The sequence below is a fragment of the Emys orbicularis genome, chromosome 20, assembly GCF_028017835.1.
Source record: "Emys orbicularis isolate rEmyOrb1 chromosome 20, rEmyOrb1.hap1, whole genome shotgun sequence".
Lineage (NCBI taxonomy): Eukaryota > Metazoa > Chordata > Testudines > Emydidae > Emys > Emys orbicularis.
The window spans coordinates 7,365,381-7,381,654 of NC_088702.1; the positions used below are offsets into that span (position 1 = coordinate 7,365,381).

The following is a 16,274-nucleotide window of genomic DNA, read 5'->3' on the forward strand; positions in this document are numbered from 1 at the left end:
TGCCTTCCAGCCCCCCCTTCCACCACTCCCTTCACCCCTTCACTCTGGAAGGCAAAGGAGAGAGGGAACTGGTGAGATGGAGCAGTGGAGAGGATCCCATGCTGGGGTAGTGGGAGCTGGGGCGCCCCATATTTTGAGGGCTTAGGTGGGATGTGAGTAGGGTTACCAACTTAGTAATACAGTAACTCCTCACTTAAAGTCATCCCGGTTATCGTTGTTACGTTCCCGATCAATTAGGGAACATGTTTGGTTAAAGTTGCGCAATAAGGTTGTTTGGCAGCCGCCTGCTTTGTCCACTGCTTGCAGGAAGAGCAGCCCGTTGCAGCTAGCTGGTTGGGGCTTGGAACCAGGGTGGACCGGCAGCCCCCCATCAGCTCCCCCTATCAGCTCCCCACTCCCCTAAGTTCCCTGTGCGGCAGCCGCCCAGCAGGCTATCAGTTGCCGGCAATTCAGCTGTCCCTCCCGCCATTGCCATGTGCTGCTCCTGCCCTCTGACTTGGAGCTGCTCCCCGGAGCCTCCTGCTTGCTGTTGCGGGGGGGGAGGAGAGGGGGTGCTAATGTCAGGGTGTCCCCCTCCCCCCGCTCCTGCACCCCGCTTACCCCATCTCCATGGCGGCCGGTTGGGGGGGGGGGGAGACAGGACAGGGCTCAGGGCAGAGGGAGCTTCCTGGGGGCAGCTGCTGTCTCAACTTGCTGATCTACTTTAAAAGGCAGTGTACTTAGAGTGGGGCCAGCATACTTAAAGGGGCAATGTGCATCTCTCTCACACACAGGGTGTGTGTCTCTGTCTCTGTCTGCCGTGCTGTCTCCTCTCCCTCCATTCATGCTGCCTTGTAGAGTGTGAGGCTACATTAACAACAATGAGTTAACTCTTGAGGGCTCGGCCAATTGCTAGTTCATCATTTAGCAGTAAGGCTCCCTGGGAAATATCCCACCCTCTGACTTCACCACCTCAACCAAGCTTCACAATCATCATCGCTGTGTACCAGTATTCAATTGTTTGTTTAAAACTTATACTATGTGTGTGTATATCTATATAACAGGAGTCGGCAACCTACGGCACGCCTGCCAAACACGGCACGCAAGCCGATTTTGAGTGGCACGCTGCCTGCCTGGTGAGAGGGGGAGGAGGGGCAGGAAAGCACCACGCTGGGGGAAGAAGCGGGGGAGGAGGGAAGCTTGGCTGCCGCAGAACCAAGCTTCTGCCTCCTGCCCCCGCAGGGGAGAGCAGTGGGGGGGGGGGTCCCGGGCCCCAGCCCCACTCAGCCCCCCCGCCCACCGCTCTCCCCTGCGGGGGCAGGAGGCAGAAGCTTGGTCCTGCGGCAGCCAAGCTTCCCCCCCCCGCTTCTTCCCACAGGGTGGTGCTTTCCTGCCCCTCCTCCCCCTCCCCCTCCCTCTCCCTGTGCCGATGGCCCTTGCGAGGGGGAGGGGGAGCGGAGCAGAGCCGAGCGGCAGCGTGCTCGCTGCTCCGTAGAGCAGGCAGAGAAGAGGTAGGGACGGAGCCTGGGGGAAGGGGGTGGAACAGGGCATATCCCTCCCAGCCCCCTGCCATGAGCCGCTCAGGACAGGGGGCTGGGAGCACCCCCATGAGCCGAGCACCCCAGCCTTCTGCCCTGACCCCCCCACACACACCCAGCCTTCTGCCCTGCACCTCCACACACACCCCAGCCCTCTGTCCTGAACCCTGAACTTCCCCACACACACCCAGCCTTCTGCCCTGTACCCCCACACACCCCCAGCCCTCTGCCCTGCACCCCCAGCCCTCTGCCCTTACCCCGAACCCCCCCACACACCCAGTCTTCTGCCCTGCACCCCCAGCCCTCTGCCCTTACCCCTGAACCCCCCCACACTCCCAGGCTTCTGCCCTGCACCCCCACACACCCCCAGCCTTCTGCCCTGATCCCTGAACCCCCCCATCCACCCAGCCTTCTGCCCTGATCCCTGAACCCCCCCACACACCCAGCCTTCTGTCCTGCACCCCCACACACACCCAGCCCTCTGCCCTGACCCCTGAACCCCCCCCACACCCAGCCTTCTGCCCTGCACCTCCACACACACCCCAGCCCTCTGCCCTGACCCCTGAACCCCCCCCCCCAGGTCTGGGGTCCCGGCTGCCGGCCCCTTGCCAGCCGGCATCCCAGCCGCAGGCCCCGCTCAGCCCGCTGCCGGCCTAGGTGAACAGAACCCCAGGCTGGCAGCGGGCTGAGCAGGCTGGCGGCGTAAGATCAGCATTTTAATTTAATTTTAAATGAAGCTTCTTAAACGTTTTGAAAACCTTATTTATTTTACATACAACAATAGTTTAGTTATATAATATAGACTTAGAGAGAGACACCTTCTAAAAAACGTTAAAATGTATTACCGGCACGCGAAGCCTTAAATTAAAGTGAATAAATGAAGACTCGGCACACCACTTCTGAAAGGTTGCCTACTCCTGCTATATAATATAGTCTTTTGTCTGATGAAAAAAATTTCCCTGGAACCTAACCCATTAATTCTTATGGGGAAATTGGATTTGCTTAAGATCGTTTCGCTTAAAGTTGCATTTTTCAGGACCATAACTACAATGTTAACCGATGAGTTACTGTATTTAAAAACCGGACACTCCAGCAGGAGTGCTAGAACCGCCCCTGCCCCGCCCATTCCCCTGAGGCCCCGCCCCATCCACTCCTGCCTCCCCCCGCCTCCCCCCCCCCCCGGTTGCTCACTGCTTTTCCCCTTCCATCCCCTGCCACCCGGGTCAGGAGGGACTGGCCTGTGGAGCCGGGGCTGGGAGGTGCAGCCATCCAACCAAGGTAGGAGGCGGCTCCGGATGAGTAGAGGCTGGTGCGGGTGATGACCCGGCGCCTCCCTCGCCCGCAGTAACCAGACTTTCAGTGATCGTTTTTCTACCTGGCCCTGCAACACACTGATGGATCCCACATTTTTATCAGCTTCCCTTTGATTAACTAAAGCCCTGACCTTGTAACCTGATTAATTCAAGTGGACCCCTGTGCCCATATGGAGCCCTCTTGGGGCTTTGCAGAGATTCAGGGCTCATTGTAAAATGAGGGTCTGGCTGGAGATTCTTGCCTGTATGCTCGGGGTTCTACTGATCGCCATATTTGGGGTCGGGAAGGAATTTTCCTCCAGGGTAGATTGGCAGAGGCCCTGGAGGTTTTTCGCCTTCCTCCGCAGCATAGGGCAGGGGTTGCAAGCTGGAGGATTCTCTGCGACTTGAAGTCTTTAAATCGCGACCTGGAGACTTCAACAGCTGAGTTAAGGGAAAGTGGGTGGGTCAGCTTTTGTGGCCTGCATCATGCGGGAGGTCAGACTAGATGACCACAATGGTCCCTTCTGACCTTAAAGTCTATGAGTCTATGAGGCTCCACCCTCATCAATCAGATTTTGCAGCATCAGGGCCCGAGAGTTTGTTTCGTCTGTAATCAGGGTGGCTTTGCATTTCTGTCACTCGCTAAGTATCCCACACAGGGCCGGTGCAAGGAAGTTTCGCGCCCTAGGCGAAACTTCCACCTTGCGCCACCCTCCCCCAGCTAACCCTGCCCCCCCCCCCCCGTGGCAGCTAACTACGCCCACCCGCCTCTCCCCACCAGAGGAGGCCCCCCCGCGGCAGCTAACCCCGCCTGCCACCCCCCCACACACACAGGGAGCCCCCCGCCCAGGGAGCCCCCTCTGCAGCTAACCCCGTCCGGGCAGCCCGTGCCAGCTCACCTCCGCTCCGCCTCCTCCGCTGAGCATGCCAGCGCCGCTCTAATTCTCCTCCCCTCCCAGGCTTGCGGGGCTGATTGGAGGAGAATTAGAGCAGGGGCTCTGTGCTCAGCGGAGGAGGCAAAGTGGAGGTGATCTGGGGCGGGGAGCGGTTCCTCTGTGCGCCCCCCCCCCCCATTACTGCGGGCGGCCCTCCCCGCGCCCCCCCGCCCCAGCTCACCTCCACTCCACCTCCTCGCCGGAGCGGGCTTTTAGGCACCCTCAACCACTAGGCGCCCTAGGCAGCCACCTAGTTCACCTAGTGGTTGCACCGGCCCTGATCCCACACCTGGCTCTGCTGAACAGACTGAGCCCCAACTTCTCAGACAATTGAATATATTTTTTTCCTTTTGGAAGAGGACGTGTAATTTCTATTACATGCATTGTTTACAGATGAGATTAGATCTGGATCGTTGTAGCAACCTCTCTGCTGAATTGGAGAGACGAGAATGCATTTCATGTGCTGTAGAGATGTGTGACCTCACTCTGAAACTGTATCCCGCAAGGATTCGGTCAATAGGTGTCTGCAAATCATATTCCAATGTAGGGCAAAGTAGGTCAGATCCAGAAGCAGGGCTCCCCCGCGGAGTAGAGCAGGGCAGCAGATGTGATTCCCAGTGCTGTGCTGGCACTTGCAGCTGGGGGTGTGGATTCCAGATTCACCCTTTCCCTGCATTCTTGCTCATTCAATCGCTTGTCCCATACCTGCACTTAGATTTACAGCCTTTGGGCCTGACTCCCTGCTACTGTGCATCATGTGCAGTCATGGATACCTCGGCTGAAAACTGCTGCTCTTCTGATTCAGCAACATTATACACCTACTTTGCACAGGGGTAAATGGCTGTGCAGTGGAAGAGAGAATCAGGCCTTTCAGCTCTGCACCGTGTCCTTGGTCCAAGCGCTGCAGGTGGCAAAGGCTGACCTCACTCTGTAGGTCACATTTTATAACAGCAGCAGCACTTGGTTCCGTGGCTGGCCTTCTCCGTGGCACAAGGCCATCTCAGGTCATTTCTGACTGCTGGCGTGCTACGGTTTTCGCATAAGACTTATGGGAGCAGCATTGCAAGATACCAACCCAATTTTGTGTAGCCATGGAAAACATGTTCCCTCCTCCAAGGAATGTCCATAGTTTGCTTGATCTTCCGGATTGCTAATGATTGCTTTGTGACCTGTATTGTGGAAAATCGATACATGTAGCTGCCTCTCCATCTCTGACGTGGCTTCGGCAACTCTACCGCATGGACTAGCTTTATCAAGGCAACACGGCCTTCACTCCAACACATTTTGAGACAGCGGCAGTGACAATACTTAGCACTGAAATAGCACTTCACATGCACAAAGCAATGTATAGACATTAATCAATTACAAACACCCCTGTGGGATAGGGAGAGTGAGCTAAAAGTGCCCAAATTCTGGACCAGACCAATCATGATCATTCATCTTTCAGCTGCTTGTCTCAGATCCGTCAGATGGATCTGATGGGAGGATTTCGCCATTAGAACCCGTACATTGTTCTCAAACAGAGCAGCTAGATTACAGCAAGGCTAAGATTAGCAGTTTAACAGACCACATCTCAAGAGTGCATTCTGAAGCAGACCATCTCGCTATATTTGTGGATAAGAACCGTAGCTGGCAATCCCACAGTGGTTTCCTTTGTTCCTGGACATTCGAATGTACCCTTTGTCACCGAACTTTACGCCCCAGCTGTTGGAAGGAGAAATAACACAGAATTAAACATTAAGAGAATAAAACACCTTTCTTTATAGGCAGGGTTCCCCTCCCCCATTTTCTCATGTGTTTCAAGCTGTTTAACAAAGTGCATCCAATTCACACTAGCTCTACACAGCTTACTCATGCCCCACGCATATCCCAGGAGCTCGTTAGTCTATAGATAAATACAGCTCAGTGATGGATTTTCTTTTACCTGTTTTTCACAAGCCAAAAGTCCTTCCCATCCAGGGTGCCATAGCCGATAACTAGAACTGCATGATTCGGCTCTTGAGTGCAACGTGGATCATCGTAGACTCCTGGAAGGAAAGAATTCGCAATCACAAGGAAGGAAAAAAAGCCAGCAGGAACTTCTCGGCTCGGTAAAGCTGTTGTGAGCAACAGCACCCACATGGTACCAACATGCCTCTAACCTGGTCCCCTGTAAGGGGGTAATAATAACAATCCCTCCCTCTTTTCATCAGTAGGTCACAAAGCAGGTCAGTCTCATTATCTCCATTGTGCAGATGGGGACACTGAGGCACAGAGCAGGCAGTGACTTGCTCTGGGAATAGAACCCAGCTCTCCTAAGCCCCAGTCCAGCACGCTGTCCACTGGGAAGTTTAGTTTCCATGGCCTTGTACAATCATTGGCTCTCCTACTGAGGCGGCCAACATGCCTAGTGTGAGGTGGGCACCTGCCCCCAAGAACTGGACTCAGACTCTCTACAGGCCACCAAAGAGATGTCAGCTAGAGAAGGACGTCTGACCGGTACAGCTGAACTACCCCCCAGCAATGAAAAATTCCATTTTCCCATCCGTCCCTTCAGCTATTTCAGTATCCCAACGCCCATAAATACCGGGAAGGAATCTTCCTCCCACTATGGTCCCCTCACAATGGTCCCTTAAAAGCCCCAAATCGAGCCAGGAGAGAATTCCCCCAGCACAGGAACCGAGTCAGACAGCCACAAACTGTCTTAGGAGGCCTTGTTCGGGAAGCTCTAGCGTAGGGGACATTCCAGCCGGGTTTAGGGTCTATAGCAAGTCTGTGGGGTGTTGCTCCCATTAGGTAGCTTGACTTGGGCTGCCATATCTTATGCAACACCCAAGGCTGCCTAAATTATCCCACGAGCCGTCTCAACCCCAGAACTGTGCTGAAGGCCATTTTAGAGCTGACCTGAGCTGAGTCTGGTGCAGCATAAAATTGGCCCCCCAATGTCTGACGGTGCCAGAGGTGCTGGAACTGGGGGTGCTGAAGATGCTGCCGCACCCCCTGGCTTGAAGTGGTTCCCATCATATACAGGGTTTACAGTTTGGTTCAATGTATCTCAGCACCCCCACTGTACAAATTGTTCCAGCACCTATGGACGGTGCTCGCTAGGGTGAAGGTAAATACAACCCACAAAACGAATAAAAAAACAGGTTAATGTAAGCCATGCCCACTCGGTGGGGCGTTCTGTCTCCCTCTAGTGGTGGCTGGGCCACAGAAAGGTTGATGAGCCGGCCACAGCCTTGCCTAAAAGAGGTTGGGTCTTTTAGCTCCAGCAAGAAAGGCTCATGCGTTAAGATCCAGAAGTTCCAGTCCCTGCTGCTCACCCCAGCGCACTGGCATTACATTAACATGAGTGAAGGGTCCACACTGGGGTGCTATTTTAATGACACACACTAAGACACCAGCAGGAATTGAACCTGGGGTCGTTAGCCCTTGAAGCACCTTTCGAGCTAAAGGAGCATCTCCAGTCATTTGCCACAGGACCCTCTGTTGCTTTTTCCAGTCATTTGTTGTTATCATTAATCTGTGTTACAGTAGCACCCGCCAGCCCCAGACATAGACCAGGGCCCAATGGCGCTAGGCGCTGTACAAACTCAGAACAAAAAGATCGTCCCTGCCCCAAGGAGCTTCCAATCTAAGGGTATTTCCACACTGCACACTCCTTATGGCAGCGTATAGACTATATACACTCCACACAGGTATAAACAGCAGTGTAGATGGCTTAGGGGAGTAAAGACACACCTGAACCCTTAGGGTATATGCTCTACACGGCTCTCTACACGCCCAAGCAGGGCCTCCCCCATCTACACTGCTATTTTCAGCAGTGTCATATACTGCTACCTCCCTGCTGCTGTGGCCTTTTTCTGCCGTAGGGAAAGACTCCAGCAGCGGGAGGTCGTGGGGAAAAACTCTGACAGCTCCCACTTCCTCCAGCGCCAGAACCTTCCACTGCTGTGCATAGCTACACAGCGCAGTGCGGACACAGCCTGCTTTTCACTGCCGTGTGTAGCTACACCTACCCTGCACGCCACCACCACCGGTATGCAGTATAGACTTATCATATGTATAGAACAAAAGAGATTAGCTTCCAGCAGTACTAGGCTGTTATCCTCTAGCCAGCTGCTAGAGGGGGACATGTAACACACATTGAACCAAGCGGTCACATGATGGAGCCACTCACAAAATGCAAAACGTGCTTTCACCCGCCTGGGGCTTTTGTTTTACAATTACTGCAATTTACTGAGGGTCCAAAAGATTCCAGGAAATAACAAGGAAAGAAAAGCCAGGTCTCCATGGGAAGAACACGATGTGCGCGTCTCCTCAGTAACATGCTGCAGAACAAATAGCAACTTCCTCCACATTCCTCTTCCAATTTAAAGAGACAGTCCACAGAAAGCAAAGGCATCACTGCTTCAAACTACGTACAGCACCGGGCGCAAGGTGTTCTAGCTTAGAGAACGTACCTGACTTATACAGGAAAAACGAAGGCTGTGCCGCATCTATCATGACTGACACGGGTCCGATATTGGCTACGGCATCCTTCAGGGCTGTTTCATTGGCATGCGGGAGCTCAACGAACTTGGAGCAGGTGGCGGCTCGCGTGGCAGGGTTATAGTGACACGTTCCGCTCTAGCAGATGAAGCAGGGACATTTTGGTCTCTGGCATGAACATTTGACCCACTCACAACATTTGTTTTTACCTCCCTTCTATTGCCCTCCGTTGTCTGAATCCCTCACATTTGAGATCAGAGCTGAGGGACTAATCGATTTTTCAGTTCAGTGACTTACCTGGAAAAATAAAATTTTAAAAATCTGTTTGTTTCAAATCGAAGCGGAATTTTTTCATTATTATTTTTTAAATGAAACAAAAAATAAATAAAAATAATTCATTCGGGTCAAATGAAACCTTTTGAATGTCATTTCAGAATGAGCTGTCAAAATGGTTCATGTTGGAAATGCCAAAACGGTGCATTTCGACATTTCCGGGTGGGGGAGGAGGGGATGAGGGTTTTTCCCCCCCAAAAAAATTTGCTGAATTCGGGTTGAATTCATAATTTCAGTGCCCTGAAAAATGAATTTTTTGGAAAACTATGTGCCAAAATTTTTTTACCCAGCTCTAATTGGGATGCCCCAATGCTGGTATCTCTCCTTTCCCATCACTCCGGTAAGAAGAAATGTGAGGACTCAATCTTATGACAGCAATAAAAATTTGCAGCACTTGTGTAGCATCTTTCATCTGCGGATCTACGAGACTTATACAAACATTAATTAATTAAAAGCCTCCACCACCCCCGCTGAGATGGAGGGAAGTGTCATTATCTAGGTTTCACAGAGTAGCAGAGTGAGGAACACACAGAGCTCAGATTACAACCCAGGAGTCCTGACTCCAAGTTCCACTGCGCTAACCACTAGACACCATTCTTCGCCAGAGCTGGGATTAGAACCCAGGTGACCTGACTCCCAGGCCCCCTGCTCTAACCACTAGAGAACACTGCCTTGAAGATCCCTTCTCCTGGTCTTTATGCTGATACAAACAGCAAAGAAAGACCCAGTAAAACAGGCCACAAAAAGATATGTCTACACTGCAATAAAATACCCACAGCTGGTCTGTGACACGTAACTCAGGCCCTTGGGGCTCAGGTGCAGGGCTATACAATTGCAGTATAGACCTTTGGGCTCAGGCTGGAGCCTGGGCTCTGGGACCTAGTGGGGGCAGGGTCTCAAACCCTCTGCAATGCAAGCCCAGAGTTAGTAGAACTAGAGTTAGCAGATCCTGGGTTCGGTAACCTACTGCTTGAGCGTCTACGCTCATTTGTAACCCCAGGTTAGGAATGTCGAACCCTGGGTCCCAACCTGGGGCTCCAGCATCTACACTGTGTTATGCAGGGTAGAGTCCAAGCACCGTATCCCACACTTCCTAGCACCCTCACAAAATGTGGCCGCTCCAGCCCTTTGTTCACAGTGCACCATGGGAAATCTTGACTGTCCACCCAAACTTGACTGTCCAGAGGACAAAAAATGTGGGCCTGTGGGATTGTGAGATACTTTGGGTGGACGCCCAGAGCATGAATCCAGTGGGGCTGCATCTATGCTGCAAAGCAATAGGGCTTGAACCCTGAGTCCCAGCTTGACTCAGGCTTGGAACTTCCTGGGTCTGAGCCCTCGATTATCTCAATTCCTGTGTAGATGGAAGGGGGGTGAGGCTTGAGGCTGAGTTCAAACCCTGCGCTTACATTGCAGTGTAGACATACCCAGTGTTTCCAAGCCCAGGCTTGAGCATCCACACTGCATTGTAAACCTGGGTTTACAGTTGCTGGATCCAAGTCTCACAGCCATGCTAACTGCACCATGCAGACTTTCTGACTTCAGTCTGCGGCTTGAGCTGCGTCCACACTGCAAAAGGACATGGTTTGGACCCAAGTCAGCAGGACTCGGACTCTGACCCACCCCTCTAGCAGTGTCGTAGGACCTGGGCCCTGAGCGCTTGCTGACCTGAGTCAGGCTGATTTGTGTGTGGATGTCAAACTGGAGTCAGAACCCGGGCTTAGTGTGCAGTGTAGACAGACCCTCTCTGTGTCTGTCTGAAACTTGGATACCCACCTGAGCTGTGTACGGATAGGAAACATCTGAATCAATGCCGTTATTATCGATGATGTACTGGAAGGCGTTGGTCATATATCCGTCCAGGCAGCCCTGGTTCCCGTACGTAGTGGAACAGTCGATTAGGTTCTGTGCGCTGAGAGACACCAGGTTTCCAGTTTTCAGTTTCACCTGAGCTTCTAGGGCACCGACAGCACTGAAAGCCCAGCAGGCGCTACAGAACCCCTGAAAAGCCAGAGAGATGCGCTCAGCCACTGCTGTGATGGGCACCCATGTCAGGAGGGGAACAGATTGAGCCTCCCACCTGATATTTCACATCCGTAACACATCCTTTGTCCCTCCAGTCCATGGAGTCAGGCACTTTGCTGCCAGGCCGTGGCCTGTAGGTGGAATTCCGGTCAGGTCGGTGGGGAAGTTTCACTCCCATTAACAAAGCAGCCACTTCCTCGCTGGTCTAGTTAAAAGAACACACACACCCCTTCAGACGGACGTCCCCTTCGATGTACAGACTGGCCCCGAACACTGGGGACATTCGGATACAAACTCTGCGGCTCAGGTTCAACTCTTGTTCATCGATACAGTGTTTTCCTTTATGCAGTGAAAGCTATGAGCACGCCTGAATGCTGGGGATCGCCTGGCTGACACAATAGCCCAGGCTGTAGCTTTGTTTGCCGGGAACTCTGGATTCTGTGATTCTCCACATGCTAATCCTCCTCCCCCAGGACACTGCTGGGGATAGAACACAGGACTAGCGCTGCTGGAAAGTTTTTAGACAAAACCAAATATTTTTTATCTGAAAAATGCATATTTGGGTCGACTGAAACATTGTGTCAACTCACCTTGAATTTGCAAAATTGTTTCAGCCGGGAAAAAAAAATTCAAAACTAGTCCAAATGTTTGGATTCAAAATGATTTTTCAGTTTAAATTTTACTGCCAGTTCATTTATTTATTTTTTTAAAAAGGTAAAACAATCTAGAAAAGTAAACTAAACGTGTTGTCTAACCCTAAATGAATTATTTTCATCTTTTTTTCATATCACCATTGCCATTTCAGGTCCATCTGAAACTAACTTTTGATTGATTGATTTTTCAGCCCCCAAACCAAAAAAATCTCATCTTCACAAAGCTCTACCCAGGAGCATCAGCATTGCCAAGTCTCTTGATTTTATTGAGAGTGTCACAATATCTGGTGTTTTCCTTAAAGTACCAATGTGGGAGGGTTGTGAGATTGCACAAGAATTTCAGCTTGTTTTTTTTTAAGTTTCTATCTCTCATATAGCTGTGGAGAACTGCAGGAAAACCTAACCCTTAAAAGCGCAAAACCCAGAGGCAAATAAAAAGAGCCCCCAGATTTAGACTTTTTTTAAATCCCAGGATTTTTAAGCCCCCCATGATTTTAGGCGCCTGACTCCTGAGTTCTGAATGCTTGGCGTTGGCAGTAACGGGATCTGAAGCACAAGCCCCTGGAATTTCAGTTAAAGGAACAACTTCTTTAACCAGCAACGGCCAACCAGACAGGTCGTGTGTTATTCCACACGTGACATTTCTCATGGGGATAAGGGAGGGTGGCAGACACAGTAAGGTAGAGAAGCAGGAACCTACGGGAATGAGAGTCCCACACTTTTGACCTCACATGTACTGTATGTGCAAGATCACGCTGCTTGGAGGATGCCATTTGATACAGAAATATGCTGGGGGCGGGGGGGTCACACCAGCAGCGGGCTAGCAGGGGGTGGAGCACCTGCACTTAAAAAATCAGGACTATCCCCCTGATGGCAGATTTCCCTCACACAACCCTGACCCAAGCAAGTAGAACAAAGATTTGCACAGCTCTTGGGAGCGGTGACGGGGGCAGGTTGCTGCTGGAGGACGCAGAGGGGTGCTGTGGTTTGGGGGCCTACCTCTGCAGGGCTCATACTGACCTTGGACTGGCTGGAGCTTATTCTGCCCCTGATTCAGTTACATTCTCTGGCCACAGCACCCCCAGGGAAACACAGATAATTCCCAGATGCCCAGTCACTTGGTCTATTTAACTTACCATGTCTGCCAGGTGGTTCATGCCCAGCTCATAGGAACGCAGCCCCAGTGAGTGCTCGAGGTTATGCAGCATAACGAGCTTGAGGTTCTTTTCCCAGGTCACGCGCCGTTCCCCTTCCTCTTTCTGGAACCAAAGCACAGCCCCCACGTTACTATGCAGTAGCCCAGAGGAAACCATCTCCAGTATTAATAGTTCTACAGCACGTTTTTATCCTCCAGGAACCCACAGTATTCTTGCCAGCAAGTTAAAGTTAAGCAAGATTGAGTCCTTCCCCAACCCCGAAGCGGAGCCAGTTCTGGAGTGATGTGCAGCAACTTTTTAACAGCACACAGCAACACTACACAACAGGGTAGGACAAAAAGAGAAGAATCACACTGCATCCAATTAAATCATATGGGGGAATTATAGGCTGGCAGAATGTAATTGTCACCAGGACAGTGATGACAGCTTGTAGTCAAACCAAACAATGTTTTGAAAATCAGTTGAAGATTTTTGGATTTTGGTCAAACGTTTTGTTTCAATTTGGGGCTTTTAAAACCTTTTTATTGAGTTATTGTTAATAGAATGGAGGGAAATTCCAACACAAAATGGCTTTCCAAAAGGACAAGTCAAAATGGTTCATTTATTAAACGCTGAAATGAACCATTTTTTCCCACCTTTCCATCTTATTTTTTTTTAATTAGACCGAAAAAAATTGCCAAAATCGAAGAAGAAGAGTTTCGTGAACAATGTCACCTGGCTCTAATATATCCCAAACAAAACACGCTTGAAGAAATCAGCTAACCCCCCGGATGGTTTAGGCAAGGTGGCGGGTACATACAGGGTCCAATGTTAATTAAAACTGAATGCACTTCTGAAAGCAGAGAGAGTTTTGCAATCTCCAGGAGAAGAGCAGGAGGCAGCGTTCTCAGTGAGAGCTGGCATAGGGCTGGCATGCTAAGATCCCGGATACCTGCTGACCTGAGGGGAGATGGTGACGGAAATCCCCCTCCCCCACTTTAACCCCACAGCTGCACAGAGCCCACCTTGTGGCTGTATTGTTTGCCATAGGTTTTCTTCCAGAGCTCCCAGTGGTTATCCAGCGTCGGGTCTGTGTGTAGATGTGCAGTAGCAGCAGCAGCAGCAAGAGAGGCCAGGAAGATACAAACCAACAGCTTCATTCTGCTCAGCTAGTGGAGAGAGAAAAAGAGCACGCCGGTGAGAGATAATATCTGCATGGTTAAGTCAAGTGTCTCAATTTCCTTCACTCAGTGATGGTGCAAGAGATCCAGCACTGACTTGCTGAGATTTCTCCACTCTCTCTGCCATGAGCAAAAGTGTCAAGAAGCAAACCCTGATCCTGCAGCAGTTCTCACACTGAGCCATCTGGCGGCTTGTACCTCTTGGGGGCGATGGGGCAGGGGAAGGGGCTTCCTGGAACCCCATACAACAACAACAGACTTGAAAGGAAAACAGAGCTGGGTCAATGGATAATATCACCCGGCTACTTCTACAGCTCCTGAACTGGATCTTGGACCTGGCCATGGGCATCAGAGCCTGGTATAAGGTGATCCAGCGGGGGGGATAGAGCTAGCGAAAGTCAGAGACGTTCCCAGCTGGGGTGGGAATTGATGTAGCTTCACTGAGGTCAATGAGTTTGATCCCTAGATGGTGTAAACTGGTGTCACTCCATTGTGGTCACTGGAGCGAAGCTGATTTACACCAGCTGAGGATCTGGCCCAGAGAGATTTAGGTGAAGAGGACTTGGATTTTCAAAGGAGCCCAATCAAGACTGATGCACGCGGGTATCCACTGATGCAAACTCTCTACAAGCAAAATTCCTCAAATACATTGTTCCAAATACAACAAAGGGGAGATTTAAAGTACAAGGGGAAAAAGAAAAAGCCAAACATACCTGATGGGAGTTCGCCCGGTGGAGATTTCTAGGCAGGAATCCTGAACTGATCAGCAGGCAGCAAGAATTCCCCTAAATTCTCCTCCCAAGGTTGGTTCCTGAGTGAACCCTAACACCCTTCCTGCTCTGACTGCAACACTGAGAAATAGGAGTTCGGTTTGACCTGCCAGGCTCGTCACATGGGACTGTGAATGGGGAAATGGCAGGACCTCTGGTTTCACATTTACTGTGACTGTATCAAACTAGGGATATTCACTACGGCTGCAGGCTGATTTTCAGTCCCCAGCCCCAGTCCACTAAAATCAGGTGTTTTTCCTTCCCTTCCTAGACCCTACAGCACATGATTTGGAGAATGAAAAAATAAACTAGTAGGGTCAACATTTTCAAAAGCTCAGACAGGTTTAAGTTATCATCAGTATTATAGTAACACTTAGAGATCCCAGCTGAGATCAGGGCCCTGTTGTGCAGGGTGTTAGGGAGATTCCCAAACCTGAGCTGGCTTTTGTAGGTGACAAATCTGAGGAACTGTCACGGATTGAAGTGTCACGAGAGGAGGTTTTGGAATTAATTGATAAACTTAACATTAACAAGTCACCGGGACCAGATGGCATTCACCCAAGAGTTCTGAAAGAACTCAAATGTGAAGTTGCGGAACTGTTAACTAAGGTTTGTAACCTGTCCTTTAAATCGGCTTCGGTACCCAATGACTGGAAGTTAGCTAATGTAACGCCAATATTTAAAAAAGGCTCTAGAGGTGATCCCGGCAATTACAGACCGGTAAGTCTAACGTCTGTACCAGGCAAATTAGTCGAAACAATAGTTAAGAATAAAATTGTCCGACACATAGAAAAACATAAACTGTTGAGCAATAGTCAACATGGTTTCTGTAAAGGGAAATCGTGTCTTACTAATCTATTAGAGTTCTTTGAAGGGGTCAACAAACATGTGGACAAGGGGGATCCGGTGGACATAGTGTACTTAGATTTCCAGAAAGCCTTTGACAAGGTCCCTCACCAAAGGCTCTTATGTAAATTAAGCTGCCATGGGATAAAAGGGAAGGTCCTTTCATGGACTGAGAACTGGTTAAAAGACAGGGAACAAAGGGTAGGAATAAATGGTAAATTCTCAGAATGGAGAGGGGTAACTAGTGGAGTTCCCCAAGGGTCAGTCCTCGGACCGATCCTATTCAACTTATTCATAAATGATCTGGAGAAAGGGGTAAACAGTGAGGTGGCAAAGTTTGCAGATGATACTAAACTGCTAAAGATAGTTAAGTCCAAAGCAGACTGTGAAGAACTTCAAAAAGATCTCACAAAACTAAGTGATTGGGCAACAAAATGGCAAATGAAATTTAATGTGGATAAATGTAAAGTAATGCACATTGGAAAAAATAACCCCAACTATACATACAATATGATGGGGGCTAATTTAGCTACAACAAGTCAGGAAAAAGATCTTGGAGTCATCGTGGATAGTTCTCTGAAAATGTCCACGCAGTGTGCAGAGGCGGTCAAAAAAGCAAACAGGATGTTAGGAATCATTAAAAAGGGGATAGAGAATAAGACTGAGAATATATTATTGCCCTTATATAAATCGATGGTACGCCCTCACCTCGAATACTGCGTACAGATGTGGTCTCCTCATCTCAAAAAAGATATACTGGCACTAGAAAAGGTTCAGAAAAGGGCAACTAAAATGATTAAGGGTTTGGAACGGGTCCCATATGAGGAGAGATTAAAGAGGCTAGGACTCTTCAGCTTGGAAAAGAGGAGACTAAGGGGGGATATGATAGAGGTATATAAAATCATGAGTGATGTGGAGAAAGTGGATAAGGAAAAGTTATTTACTTATTCCCATAATACAAGAACTAGGGGTCATCAAATGAAATTAATAGGCAGCAGGTTTAAAACAAATAAAAGGAAGTTCTTCTTCACGCAGCGCACAGTCAACTTGTGGAACTCCTTACCTGAGAAGGTTGTGAAGGCTAGGACTATAACAGAGTTTAAAAGAGAACTG

General features: G+C 50.0%; 1 protein-coding gene across 2 annotated transcripts; it reads right to left on the minus strand.

The window, feature by feature from the left end:
• Window positions 1-5,351: 5,351 nt before the first annotated feature.
• Window positions 5,352-13,524, minus strand: LOC135892298 (cathepsin S-like). Of its 2 annotated transcripts, XM_065420012.1 has the most exons (7): window positions 13,390-13,524; window positions 12,365-12,487; window positions 10,631-10,780; window positions 10,327-10,551; window positions 8,190-8,355; window positions 5,672-5,774; window positions 5,352-5,451 (listed from the first exon to the last, which is right to left on the minus strand). In XM_065420012.1, exons 1-7 carry the CDS (start codon window positions 13,522-13,524, stop codon window positions 5,352-5,354), a joined length of 1,002 nt encoding a protein of 333 aa, XP_065276084.1. The 2 variants fall into 2 exon arrangements, with proteins under 2 accessions (XP_065276084.1, XP_065276086.1); XM_065420014.1 differs by lacking the exon at window positions 10,631-10,780.
• Between the last annotated feature and the right edge of the window lie 2,750 nt (window positions 13,525-16,274).

Coding starts and splice junctions, on each gene's coding strand:
- LOC135892298 (XM_065420012.1), bottom strand. CDS start 13,524: ATGAAGCTGTTGGTTTGTATCTTCCTGGCCTCTCTTGCTGCTGCTGCT. Junction 10,552..10,630: donor TTACGGATGTGAAATATCAG/GTGGGAGGCTCA, acceptor CTGGCTTTTCAG/GGGTTCTGTAGCGCCTGCTG. Junction 5,452..5,671: donor TTTTGGCTTGTGAAAAACAG/GTAAAAGAAAAT, acceptor TCCTTCCAACAG/CTGGGGCGTAAAGTTCGGTG.